Here is a 15,173-nt window from a genome sequence, read left to right on the forward strand (position 1 = left end):
TTTGAAATGCACTACCCAGCAGAGGGAACCTACAGAAACTGCTGAATTTATCCTGAAATCACGTGAGTCACGACAATTTAATACAGGTGGAGGGCACTTAACTTGGTGTGTGATTTTGAAGGCGATTGGTTACCCATGAGCTAATTTAAGATTGCTATTATAAGGGGGGTGGACACTTATCTAACCAAGCTATTTCAGTTTTTATTTTTTATTAATTTTCTACAAATTTCTAGAATATATTTTTTCACTTGGAAGTTGTGAGGTAGGATGTGCAGATAAATGAAAAAAAAAAATAAAACTATTTTAATGCATTTTAATTCCAGGCTATAATGCAAAAAAAGGTGAACATTTTTAAAGGGGGTGTAGACTTTCTATAGGCACTGTATATATATATATATATATATATATATATATATATATATATATATATATATATATATATATATATATATATATATATATATATATATATATATATATATATATCATACAGTGCCTATAGCACTGCTGTATGGTGTTGTCGTACCTGCTTTTATCAGTACTGCCAGTGTCAGTTACCATTAGAAAAGGTTACAACCCCTGCCCCCTTTTCACTCTCAAGTGCTCAAGCTCCATTTGACTGAAGGGAGGGTTCCCCATCATTTGTATCCCCTTCCAATATGGAGCTCTTTTCAGGCATTCTTATCAGGTTTTAACAAAGCAAGCTGCTCTTTCCAGTTTTACATATTAGTGCAGCAGGGTCTCTCTGTATTTATTATGATACAATAAGTTAATATGCAGCATCCCATCACAGACAGTAATGCACAAATATCATGCAAATGATACATCGGTATTTCTTAATCGATACAAAAAACTGATTCCTATCTAAACATAATCCAGAATTCTGTACAACATAGGCATGTATTAAAATAGTACAATTCTGTACAATATAGGCCCATAGTAAAATACTACAATTGTTTTTTGTTTCTTCTTCTGCCATAAAACATAGAGAGCAAGCACAAAAAAATCAAAGAAAAGTAAAAAAATAAATATTCTCTGTACAATCACACATGCCATTCCAGGGTTAAATTCATCACTGCAAAGAGAAACAAAACAAAAAGGGGACAATGTTAGTTCAATCAGGATGTAAAAACAGGTCTGTTCATTCAATAAGTTAGTAAAACAGCAGCAACTAATTCATTTAAATATTTAAAAGTAAATTACTCAACATAGCCACTATATGAAAGCAGTAACACACAACAGGGGATTCAATATGGCTCAGTATCTCTATGCTTAGGGACTGCTCTGCACTAAGCAAAGTCGTGCACTTATCCGAACACCCTGCAGTGTGTTATTGCGCGTAGAAAATGGCTCCTCCCTCCCCACCCACTCCTCCCTAAGTAAGGGGATGTCCAGTGAATGAGGTGGAGGCCTTCTGAAAGTTCAAGCTCTGCAGGTGTGGGGACATTATCTGCACAGGTGTGAATACTTGTTAGGGTTACTTCTAGGACATTGTCCGCACATGTGATCTTGTATAAGAGAGGTAAAATTTGGAAAAACCTTTACCTAAATTTGACTATTATATAAACAGTATTTGTCAAGATGCTGTATCGATATCAATATAATATATGATATATATATATATATATATATATATATATATATATATATATATATATATATATATATATATATATATATATATATATATATATATATATACACACACACACACACAGCATCTTTACTTCTATACAATCAAACCCATTTACAATGTACCTGGGATGTAACGTACACACTGTCATAAAGAACCAGTATCATGGAACCGAATAAAATCATCTTAAATCCTGTTTAAATTCTCCTTTTAGTATGTACATACTTCCTGTCATTACGCATGCACCACGACGGCACGCAATGGTCTGTGCTGTGCATATTGTGTACTCGTAGGCCAACTTCTTGCTGTTTGAACTTGACATTGCTATCTATTACTATAATTTCTGCAGTGTTATCATGGCCAGCGCTAAATGATCTTCCATTTTACTTAAGGACAAACTGTACAGTATTGGAGAAATCTTAAAGGGACAAAAGAAGTCAGAATTATGTTGTCAAAGACCTCAAGTTTAAAAAGCAGCAGTCGTTGATGCAGTTGTTAAGGCCCTGTCCACATTGAAGCAAAAAAAAAAAAAAAAAAAAAACACGGACATCCGAGCTCAAAACCGATTTAACTGAACCCTAGCCCAACAGTGTTAGCACGTCCAGATTGCCGTAATGAAACTAGGTTAGTTTAACCTAACTGTTTAAAAAACACTTCGCTGGATGACTGTATCCTAGAAACCACTGTAATGTATACATAGTCTTTCTTTTTTTCCCCCTATAAGATGTTGTTCATTTTCATTTAACACAGGACCAGAACGGAGGAGCTACGAGAAAATGCCTAAGTAATCAAAAGGGGAATTTCGTATGGGGGAACAAAAAAGCCCAGGCCATAGTAAACAAATTAGATGGGCATTTGGATAAAGGGAAAATCTGGGGCTGTGTCAAAGTGCCCGCCCCTGTGTGTATTTTGTTTTGTATGTTGTGTGTTAATGTTGGTGTATAGCCATTGGTACACGGGATATAAACGAGTCTGTGTAACACAGTGTTTAAAATGTATATTTATTTAGGCACAAGGATTGCACAGCACTTCACGTACAAGTAAAAAGTAATAATATGTGAGCATGGGGAATTGCACTTTATTAATTCACGTGCAGTTGTACCGCGACTCCAATTGAATGATTGATTAACAATCGAGTCTCGGTACGGCTGCATAAAAGCAGCATGTTTTCACCCACTCGGGGTTGTGTGTTCGTTGAGTGGAGAACGGGATTGGAGACGGAGGTAATAATAAGAAGAGTAATAATAATAGTAGTTAAAATTATCTGCTCACTGTGTTTTGTTTAGTGTTAGTCCGTTTTTGTTTCATCTCTTTGTTTTGGTGAATGTGCCGTGTCCTGTGTTTTGTTTGTCTTGCAACCTTTTATTTTCTGTCTGTCTGTGCACTATTAAATGCTGCGCGAGACCATTCGCTCAGCTCCACCAAACTCCACCTCTCTCTTGTTTATTTCCTGGTTCCTGTTTCTGGTCTGACGTCCCCCACTCCGGCCGTCTTTGTGACAGGCAGATAAGACGTTCTTTAATTAAAAGTCGAGATAAAGGCCTTTAACTTGCTAATATGTGATGTGATTTAAGATAATTTAAAAAGTGTCTGGACACATTAAGTTTTGCATACTACAGTACATTAACATATCTGACTGCCAATGGAATATGGCAAGAATAAATCCTCCAGTATTTTAATTCGGGCTTGTCTTTTCTTTACTCTCGTCTCATGTAACCGGGGGATATGGCAACGTACTACCGCAAAACACTAGGGGACATCAGAGGATACTGTGTAACCAGACTTGAACATGGTTCACTTCCAGATTACAGTTAAACCACTCTTTGTAACCCAGTTATGCTGACAACCGAGTTCGAGACAAGCTATGCCCGAGTATCCTGACAAGCCCCAACTCACTTGAGTTATTACCGCATAAATTACACCTACGTGCAAGCTAAATTTAAAGCACTGTTATTTGTCCAAGAGACTCTGTGTATATATATATATAGATATTACTATATATCTTATATATATATCTATATATATATATATATATATATATGTGTACTATATAAATACTTGGAACCAATATAACTAATAAACCCAGCCCTATTTAATACCCAACGAGAGAACTGCAGTATTCTTTGCTTATGCTTACAGTTAAGTGTAGCAGTTTACACAATACTAACAATAGATGTGTTTAACAGGAATATAAAATAACTAGCCCAAGATGATTCAAAGTTTAACATATTCTTTGGTTGACATGGATATCTAAATTTCAACTCAAATGTATTTTGCAGGTCTTTGTTGTTGTTAATGAACGTTAATAACTTGTTTACTCTTCATGTCAACAATACATGTGTTTGATTGTTTGTTAATGGTTGAGATAGCCCCCACCAACACTTAATGATTCACAATCAGATTGGTGATGGTTTCAAGTTGTCTAAAGGCATTGAAAAGACAAGACTACTTTTATACATACACACACACACACACACACACACACACACACACACACACACACACACACACACACACACACACACACACATATATATATATAAACTACAGTCAATTCTCATTAATATGAATTTCAAGGGACCAGAAAAACAGTAGTCTTATCAGGAATCTAAAGCCAGATTGTATTGAAATTACAGTAACACTGAAATCAAATTTACAGAAAAATGAAAAGTATTAAGTACAGTTACAAGTACTGTGCCTTTTATTGATAATTTGGCTGTAAGTGAAATTTGAAAACATTGAATTTGCATTATAAGAAGTAATTTAGCATAAACAACTGCTAAATTTAGCCAGGACCATGTAGGAAATTCATACAATCAGGAAATTTGCGTAATCAGCGTCTGTTTTAATGAAAATTCACTGTATAAACAACAAATAATGAAACACACTGCTGGGCATTACTGTCCATCATTGCAAAACACACCAATGCCACTGCAATCATTTCCCCTGACTCAAATTCGTTTCCAGACTTACTTTATTCCAACATCCCTGCACCGGCAAGCCATCTTCACCCTGAGAGATAAAGAAATGAAGAGTGAGACACAGACGATATAACAACATGCTCACAGCAGTGCCTTCATCTCAGAGTCATCATCACCATTCAGCCTGTTCAATTAATCTCAGTCACCATGCAGCCTGTTTAATTCACCTCAGTTATCCCCATGCAGCCTATTCAATTTACCTCAGTATTCACCATGCAGCCTATTCAATTCATCTCAGTCATCACCATGCAGCCTGTTCAATTCACCTCAGTCATCACCATGCAGCCTGTTCAATTCAGCTCAGTCATCACCACGCAGCCTGTTCAATTCACGTCAGTCATCACCATGCAGCCTGTTCAATTCACCTCAGTCATCACCATGCAGCCTGTTCAATTCACCTCAGTCATCATCATGCAGCCTGTTCAATTCAGCTCAGTTATCACCATGCAGCCTATTCAATTCACCTCAGTCATCACCATGCAGCCTGTTCAATTCACCTCAGTCATCACCATGCACCCTGTTCAATTCACCTCAGTCATCATCATGCAGCCTATTCAATTCACCTCAGTCATCACTATGCAGCCTGTTCAATTCACCTCAGTCATCACCATGCAGCCTATTCAATTCACCTCAGTCATCACCATTCAGCCTATTCAATTAACCTCAGTCATCACCATGCAGCCTATTCAATTAACCTCAGTCATCACCATTCAGCCTATTCAATTAACCTCAGTCATCACCATGCAGCCTATTCAATTCACCTGTCATCACCATGCAGCCTGTTCAATTCACCTCAGTCATCATCATGCAGCCTGTTCAATTCACCTCAGTCATCACCATGCAGCCTGTTCAATTCACCTCAGTCATCACCATGCAGTCTGTTCAATTCACCTCAGTCATCACCATGCAGCCTGTTCAATTCACCTCAGTCATCACCATGCACCCTGTTCAATTCACCTCAGTCATCACCATGCAGCCTGTTCAATTCACCTCTAATAGAAATCAAGACAACCCTCAACCTGGACCCAGTCACTCGACATAGCAGCCGCCATGTTTGCAATCATGCAAAACAACCCATATAGTACACACGCAATATGTTTCTATATACATGTGAATTGTAGCATGTTTATTTCAAGAAACATTTTTACAAGATGTAAAAAAAAAAATGATTTCCTAAATATCGCTGTGAATAATGCATATCCTGCAGTATTTCCTGTTATTCCAGATCACACTTTAAATATTGCTGTGAATAATGCCTCACACTCCCAGACAGGATGCTGGGTCCAAATACCAGTTGCACAGGAAGTGGATTTATACTGTGGTGGCATTAAGAGGGGACTTGATAAGAGTCCAAGTAGAACTAAAGTCTGTTGGGTTTGTAAAGGCTTGATGGACACACCTTTAAGAGGTCAGGTTCCTTTGATCTTGTGGTGCACAGCAATATGAGGCTATATGAGTACTAAAGCTAAACAGTAGGCTCCAACCAAGTTGGAATCTGGATTTAACTGTCAAGGAGACTCTTCTAGTAAAATGCCAGATGTCCCCTAAGTTACAAAAGCAGCATGTTTTCCTTTTGAGAAAATGGTTCCAGGCTACTTCCACAGGTTTCCATGGCATCTCATTGACCCACTGGTATGTGTGAGACAGGGAAGTGTGTTTCATTCAGTTCGGAGATAGGAGAAGTAAAGGAAAAGAGTAGATTATATATAGCAATGTGTTTGGGAAGACAAAGGTAGAGGGTTGTAGTGGGTTTAAAGCTGGCACACTGGTTGATAATATACAGCAATGTGTTTGGGAAGACAAAGGACCAGCGGATTCTAGGTAGAGGGTTGCAGTGGGTTTAAAGCTGGCACACTGATACTGACACTACTATTTTGGAATTATTTATAGTTTTCTTACTTGTACTATATAATCCATGGACAAATCTAAAACTGTGATGTTCTAAAATTAATTGTGCATGTTTCAGATGACATTGCAGTGATTTGATACTTGTGGCTTAATACTGGTCTTGTTTCCTGTAAGTTTGGTGAGTCAATAAGCAGCAGCAGTTAGTGCTCTAATAAGAACTAAGGGACAACTATGACATGTATTATTTCTACAGAAAGTTACTGTTTTCTCAAAGAAAAGGGAACTGTTGTGTTCCAGCAGCACCGTGGGGTCTGGGGGCAGCACAACTCAGCTATTCAGATTTGTTTTGTTACTCAGTTCTTTAATTATTGCTGTATCACAGTATAGTGTAATGTGCCTACGTAACTAAGTCACACCTGCCTGTGCTGTGCTGGCTAAACTGCATGTACAGCTTCGTTAGCTTCTTTCAATGAGACAGCTTAGGAGTAATGAACAATCAATCTTCACACTGTCTCCTGTGACTGAGTTTTAAGGATGTTATAAGCTAACTCACCTGGGTCTATAATATCATGTAAGATGTCTGTCTGGTGGGGGTGTGGGGTGGGAGTGTAGGTGAGAGCAGGGAATGTTATTTTGCATTGTTGAGCTTATGTTATCTGTTGCAGACCAAGAAGGCAAACATGTAGTGATGGGCCATGGCTATGAAGAGAAAGACATTGCAACAGAGTTACTGTTCTCCATTTCAAGAGCTTGGCATCCTGTCAATAATATCCCATACCATGTGGGATCTCCATTAAATACTGTAGAATGCTGTACCTTTTGGTATGGTAGTTAATTGTATTACCATTGGTACTGCATGAATAGCAGTTCAACTATTCAACACCATAAGAATACAACGTATTGGGCCCTATTAACAGAACTTTAACACATACTTTAATTTTACAAGCCTGCTCTGCTGAATTAAACAAGTATGTCGACAACATGCATAACCCCCTGCAAAGCTATTAGTGCCATAGCCTACATCCACAGCATATATGTGTGCATGACAGACACACAGATGGACTGACTGACCGGCACCTCCATGCACCCTCAGATTCCGACACTCTCAATAACTTGTGTAATGTAATTACCAAGTCTGATCATAATTGCATAGGTGGTTCTGAAGATACATGTGTGATATATGCCACAAGTGCTTAACTAATTAATTTAACTAACTGTTTTGGGTAACACATTTCAAAAGAAAGTTTTATATAACAACATCTAACCAAAGATAATATTTACAATCATTAAAGTGTTGTCAATATAGCCCATTATCTTGTTAATTTTGTAAACAAGTCAATACCACGGTCATTGGTGTATTTCATGAGAATATCGCAGCTGGCATGCGGGTGATCAGGGAAGCAGAGCAGGACAGAAGGGGTTCGGGGAGCAGAGCATGCAGGGAAGGGAAGGGGTTACCATACCACTGGGCAAGGGGCATCCAAACCATCCAGGCCTGGCAAGCCTGGTTCACCTTTCTCTCCTTTAAAGCCACGGAATCCCTGTTTGTGAAATCAACTGCGTTTGTTATTCAAGAACAGCTGAGCATGACTCGCTGTGCACCAGGCTGCCCACAGAGACACCCTGGCACCTGCAGACTGTGAGATGTCAATGTTAGAGAGGGGGCAACATGGGCAGCACTGGAATGAGGTACTGAGCTGAGCATGGGGGGTTTGAGGTGTGAAATGCTGAAGACATCCATTTTCAAGGATTTGGAACCAGTGCATAGTTTTGCTCAGATTTTCTAGAAGACTAATAAAATAGGTGCTGTCTGCAGCAGTTCAATCAGAGTTCTTGCTCTACCTGTTCCTCCAGATAACTTTTCACACAGTCTTGCTTTGACATTTTGACCCCATCTCTCAAATACAGTTTCCAGTCTGCCCACTGTTCCCATCAGTCACGTAAAGAATCCCCCAGCCAAGAGGCAAGCTTTAGGCCAGCTGTTTATAGAACCATCTGAGCCGATGCCCTATTTTTACAGCAGCTTTACTTCATAAAAACATATGAAGAATCTGCCTGAAAGCCTACATAATCCAGAGAATGGATTAGACGACCATTTCAATGACGTGCTTGCTAATGATGTTCAGAGCAGACCTCACTGTGAGCGTTTACCTGCCATGGTGTTTAATGAGTGAGCAAATGACATTCAAAACCATTTAGCACAATGTAGATAAAACAGCTGGCACTAAAAGCAGCTTACTTGATTTTGGGTATTCTTGTGTTTTTGTTTTTTAAACAAAAATAGGCAAAAGGAGGGAGAGCTAAAAATTACTTTGTAAGGATTTTTACAACCTGTAAAGTAAAATATTAGCAGTGCATCTGCTGTACACTTGCCCTCCTTTCCCCTGGTGATACAGGTTTGAAATAAGACATACCAAAGGACATGGTGCATCCAATCCAGGTGCTCCTTGGTCTCCCTTATCCCCTTTGTTCCCCCTGTTGCCTCTCTTTCCCCTCTCCCCCTGCAAACAACAGTGCATTTAGAAAAACTGGTTCGGAGGTCTGGCAACTCACCAGGGAAGAAAACATTGGAAAAATACAACACAGACTGTCAACAAATACAAATATGTACTTTCAAATATTAAGAATTGTTGGTAAAAAAATATGATATAGGTCTGCAGTATGATATATAACACAGCATATTATCAAGTATTACTGGCATTAAAGGGGGGGTGGGTTATTGATAAGGAATGAGTGGACGTGCAGGCAGATTATACATTGGGGGTGAGGATGTCTTGTGTCATTGGTGAGTGGATAATGGCAGAACATTTCAGCTTCCCAATACTTTCAAACCTATTTTTTATTAATCATTTGCAATTTTCTTCTTAGCTTTATTAACATTGTTATTGGTACCCCGATTATTGTGTGGAGATTGTTTTGGTTCTTGTTTTTTTTATTTTATTTTTTTTATGTTAATTGAGAATAAACTATATATTTTAAATATAGCGGTCAGGCAAAGCAACTTTACTAGAAGCATGGAGTAAGGAAGGGGAGAGAGAATTTACAATTAACCCCCAAATTAAATGTGGTTAAGAAATGTCACCTGTAACTTAAATCCTTATCTTCACTGAAATGTGCTTGAGAAGGCACTAGCTGAAATAAGTTCTTGACTCAAGAGATTTCCACTCACTAGCGACAGGGGAGTGTAGCTTCAGATTAAAATCAAAATAAAGGAGAAAAGGGGTTTTGAACGTTTACAGTGGGAGGCAGGAGAGGAGAAGATTAACTCAAAGGGGAGGAGGTGGATGAGGAGCAGAGACCAGGGTGAGAGGGGAGAGAGAAAGGCCGGAGATACAGAGCAGGATGGAGGGGAGGAAAGGGGTAAGGAAGACCTGCGGAAACAAGGAACAGAAAAACGACGAGAGGAGAAAAGAAACAAGAATCTCAAATCCCTTTAGATTTTCACAGCACTTTCAGTTGGCCCCTCATGCCTGGTTCTATTTTACTTAATTTTATATGCTGGCCCACAATGGTAACATAATTTGACATGCCAATGGTATTGCAGTGCTCTGGACCTATACACACAATCCATTAACATTCTTAGCAGTGGCTGTGTGTTACTGACTCAGGATTCCTGTGTTATGCAGTCCCACATTCTTTGTGCTGCAGTTGCTGGTAACACAGTGGGCTTGATAACGGTTATCCCAAAGTTTCTTCAAGGTTTTTCAATGGTATTTTTCTATTGTTCTGTATTAGCAGCTGCAACTAAAATAAGAACTATTGCTCATCAACAATTCTCACAAAGTACCGATTCTGACACTCTCAAAGAAACCTAATGTATTTAATGGCTTCTGTTAGCCCTGTCCTGTCCTTTGTTCAGTATAATTTTGTGTATTTATATTCGTGCAGAAGTCACATGAAGTAAACTAATGTTACTCATATATTGCATACAATTTATGAACACACATCCAAAGTTGTTATTATGATAAATGTCGATCAAGAGTTATATTGTATCATTAAAATGTGCTAACCTAACATTAACAAAGAACCCGAGGCCAGCTACTACTGGGACTGCATGGCTGTTTTGGTGCTGAGTTTTTAGAATGAGGCCAACTGAATCTGCTAAGAAATCACTTATTTGAGTCAGTAGTTTCATTAAAAAGATCATAAGTGCATCCTGCATCCTTTGGTTAATTACCCCAACCTAACACAATTGAATATAGATATAACATAATAATACTGTATATCCATCAACATCCATTTTTTAGCAGCTGAATTGTATTGAAACATTCTGTCCAATTATAACTGTGTTTATTTATATACTGTATAAAAGTTATCCATAGCTGAATGCTTCTCAGGTAAGTAAAACAAACAACACATTAGGTATAAAAAGAGAACCCACCCAAAATCTACTGGCAATGCTTTTATCATACTGCTACAAAGTATATCTGATGCACAGCATTGTGCTGGCAATGCCTTTATCATACTGCTGCAATGTATATCTGATGTACAGCATTGCATACCTGACACTGTTATTAATTTGGTCATGGTTTAATAGGGTCAATGGTGCCAGTTGTGTAGCTGGTTTCCTTTCATAAGAAGCAGTGTCAACAGGGTTCAAACAAAGCCAACATCATTCTCCTTATAAGACATTTCAAACATTGCCTTTTAATGTAAAGATATGTGCATTATCTACATATAATATTAATATCTTTATATGTAAAGGTCCTCCTTGATATTGACAGGTGTAGTCCCTTAAGGGTTAAAATCCATTCCTTTACTCTTCATTAGGTTCAATATCATTTTCACTGCTGCCTTTATCATTGTGCAGCTGACATCTTTATGAAAAGTTTAGTTTTAACCCAAAGAAAGGGCACTGAAGTTACATGATAGATTTTTTCACTCTCCTAATTTTAGGTAGCCTGGTATTGTTTGAACTTGATGTTCTGTAAAGAGGTGAGGCTTTCTGAACCCCGGGTATGAAAATCATCATGCAACACTTCAGTAAACACTCTTCTTACTCAAACCACACAGGTTGAAATGAATTTTCCCCTGGAGTACCTAGCTGGACTGCCACCTACCATCAGCAAACTATGGAGCAGGACCATTGACACAAAACTCGTGATCTGTACTCCACAGTTACATTAACAGCATATTAATACTACAAGATACATGCAACTAAGCACTATAAACAAAAAAAAAAAAAACATACAGTGCTCCTGGCAGGCTTGGACTCCAGTGAAAGGCAGTCATGGCAAGTGAATTAACATATTTGTCTTACCCGGTTTCCTTTCTCTCCCGGTGGTCCTACTAAACCCTTAGAAACAGAAGACAAAAGGGGTGCGTCAGTCAGTTCACTGGGTCCGGTAACACTTTAGTGACTTCGCTAGCGATCATATATATATATATATATATATATATATATATATATATATATTATATATATATATATATATATATATATATATATATATATATACAGTGGCTTGCAAAAGTATTCAGACCCCTGACCAATTCTCTCATATTACTGAATTACAAATGGTACATTGAAATTTCGTTCTGTTTGATATTTTATTTCAAAACACTAAACTCACAATCAATTATTGTAAGGTGACATTGATTTTATGTTGGGAAATACTTTTAAGAAAATTAAAAAAACTGAAATATCTTGCTTGCATAAGTAATCAACCCCCACACATTAATATTTGGTAGAGCCACCTTTCGCTGCAATAACAACTTTAAGTCTTTTGGGGTAAGTATGTACCAGCTTTGCACACAGTGTCGGAGTGATTTTGGCCCATTTTTCTTGGCAGATTTGCTCCAGGTTGTTCAGGTTGGTTGGAAGACGCTTGTGGACCACAATTTTTAAATAGTGCCACAGATTCTCAATGGGATTGAGAGCAGGACTTTGACTGGGCCACTGTAGGACATTCACCTTTTTGTTCTTGACCCACTCCAATGTTGCTTTGGCCTTGTGCTTGGGATCATTGTCCTGCTGAAAGGTGAATTTCCTCCCAAGCTTCAGTTTTTTAGCAGACTGAAGCAGATTCTCTTGCAGTATTTTCCTGTATTTTGCTCCATCCATTCTTCCTTCACTTATAACAAGATGTCCAGTCCCTGCTGATGAGAAGCATCCCCACAGCATGATGCTGCCACCACCATACTTCACTGTAGGGATGGTGTGTCTTGAGGCATGGGCAGTGTTAGGTTTGCGCCACACATAGCACTTTGAGTTTTGCCCAAAAAGCTCTATCTTGGTCTCATCTGACCACAAAACCTTTTCCCACATCGCAGCTGGGTCACTCTCATGCTTTCTGGCAAACTCCAGACGAGCTTTCAGATTGTACTTTTTGAGTAATGGATTCTTTCTTGCCACCCATACAGGCCAGTGTTATGCAGAGCTCTTGATATGGTTGACTGGTGCACCATTACTTCACTCCCAGCCATTGAACTCTGTAGCTCCTTCAAAGTGATTGTTGGCCTCTCTGTGGCTTCTCTTACAAGTCTCCTTCTTGTTTGAGTGCTGAGTTTTGAGGGACGGCCTTTTCTTGGCAGTGCCTGGGTGGTGTGATGCAGCTTGCACTTCCTGATTATTGATCCAACTGTGCTCACTGGGATATCCAAACACTTGGATATTATTTTGTACCCTTTCCCTAATCTATGCATTTGTATTACTTTATCTCTTCGTTCTGTAGAATGCTCTTTGGTCTTCATTTTCCTTCAGATTCACAGCCTTACCAATGATCCTTCAACAGTGGGGTTTTTATCCAGAAAATGTGACAGCAACTTTAATGGTTCACAGGCGGAGGCCAATGGTAAGGTAATTGTGTCCTCATTAGGGCAATTTCTTTCATCGATGCAAACTGGGTGCTTCCAATACTTATGCAAGCAAGATATTTCAGTTTTTTTATTTTTCTTAAAAATATTTCCCAACATAAAACCAATGTCACCTTGCAATAATTGATTCTGAGTTTCAGTGTTTAAAAATAAAATATCAAACAGAACGAAATTTCAATGTACCATTTGTAATTCATTAATATGAGAGAATTGGTTAGGGGTCTGAATACTTTTGCAAGCCACTATATATATATATATATATATATATATATATATATATATATATATATATATATATATATATATATATATATATATATATCAATCACTCAATTATGTAATATATATTATACCATTCAAATGATTTGAAACATGTACTGACATTCAGTGTTAATATTTCTGGTCCTTACTTTATAACTGTTAATAGCATAATTGATAAAATGTTTGTAGATTGTATTTGACTACTTGTAACATATCCCTGGAGTAAAGACGTGACTTTACCAAACACTGAGAAATATAATATCACACATTTCAATGGGAAAATGTGAACTGACTGAAGTATCTAATGTGTTGAGCAGCCAGGATCCAAAGCTTGTACATGGGGGTTTTCCATAATGTTTGTTATGGAACATAACCCAGGAAACCTTAAGAAAGGAATATATCATTTTGCCTACCATTTTTCAGTTAAGTTGGTGATAGTCATGACCCTCAAATTCCATTTAATTCAACTTAAATGGATGTTGTTTTTGTGGTGATCAATGTGAATCATTAAAATTATAAAAACTATGAGCAAATAACTACAATTTGTAGACTGTTCCCTTGTAAAAGTTTACATGGTAAATTTGCACAGTAATATTGCAGTGTTCCCATACTTTTCTGTGGTTACTATGCATTTACGTTAGTTTACCATACCTCTCTGGGCTTTACAATGCTTACCCATGCTTTACCATGCTTTCATTGTGCTTCATTACACTTTGCTATGATTGTACTATGGGAAGCTTTTATAAGGGTTACTTTTAATTCTACTGAATGAATAAGTAATCAATGCTAAGTGTGGATTTGGGGTTGTGTGAAGTGCATGTGAAGGCAGCTGGGTTGTTCAAAGTGTATCATCAGCTGTGCATTCATCCTTACAGGGATTCCTGGGGTCCCGGCTGGTCCTGCAGGTCCGGGGTCTCCCTTGTCTCCCTGAAACAGACACAGACCTCATTACTCACCCAGAGGGAAGCAGGGGGCAGCACACAGGTGCATTTTATTAACTGTTAGCAACTGGCTTCCTAATACATTAACAAATGTTATTCATCTTGTGTTACATGTTATTCGAAAATGAATAATGTTATAATAATACCAAAATACTACCACAAGGAAATCTTTAGAAGTGCTTTTTAACAAATGTAACCTCAAAAATAACAAAATTTTTAACATGCTAATAAGCTTGTTGTTATTAAAATAAAGCTTTTCTCCATTTTACATTGCATGCCTTCATGACACCATTTACACACAGTTCTGCCAGTTCCCGACCCCTCACAGCTCTCTTCACTCCTGACAGTGTCGTTGTGCTCTGGTCAGGCGTGGTGTTAGCTGTGCACAGCTCAATCTCTGTACTCACCCCCTCTCCTTTTGGTCCTGCTGGCCCTGGTGCACCCATTGGTCCCATAACTCCCTTTAAAATACAACAGCAATCCGGATTCAACATTTACACAGCATTGTGTTGTAAAAACAATAAAGGAAACAGAAGAATTAAAAGGCTTCTGGTTAAAAAGACAGTAAGGCCTCAGCTTTCATTTTAAATTTCAGAACAACATCCAGCTTACTGGAATGTCTCTGTTCTATCATTCTTTTATTACTGTAATTAGTGGTCGATTTGTATTATAAATAAAACCTGAGGACCTACG

The 15,173-nt window shown here is 38.1% G+C and overlaps 1 protein-coding gene across 1 annotated transcript in view; it reads right to left on the bottom strand.

The window, feature by feature from the left end:
* Nucleotides 1-478: 478 nt before the first annotated feature.
* col13a1 (collagen, type XIII, alpha 1) overlaps nucleotides 479-15,173 on the bottom strand; it is a 173,916-nt gene continuing 159,221 nt past the window's right edge. The window contains exons 32-37 of the mRNA XM_041267412.1: nucleotides 14,888-14,941; nucleotides 14,413-14,466; nucleotides 11,723-11,758; nucleotides 8,877-8,963; nucleotides 4,607-4,645; nucleotides 479-1,075 (exon numbers count right to left, since the gene is read on the bottom strand). Coding sequence (XP_041123346.1) covers nucleotides 1,073-1,075; nucleotides 4,607-4,645; nucleotides 8,877-8,963; nucleotides 11,723-11,758; nucleotides 14,413-14,466; nucleotides 14,888-14,941 — 273 coding nt within the window. The 3' untranslated portion in view covers nucleotides 479-1,072. The remainder of the gene's footprint in view (nucleotides 1,076-4,606; nucleotides 4,646-8,876; nucleotides 8,964-11,722; nucleotides 11,759-14,412; nucleotides 14,467-14,887; nucleotides 14,942-15,173) is intronic.

Source organism: Polyodon spathula, chromosome 13 (genome assembly GCF_017654505.1).
Source record: "Polyodon spathula isolate WHYD16114869_AA chromosome 13, ASM1765450v1, whole genome shotgun sequence".
In the NCBI taxonomy this organism is placed as follows: domain Eukaryota; kingdom Metazoa; phylum Chordata; class Actinopteri; order Acipenseriformes; family Polyodontidae; genus Polyodon; species Polyodon spathula.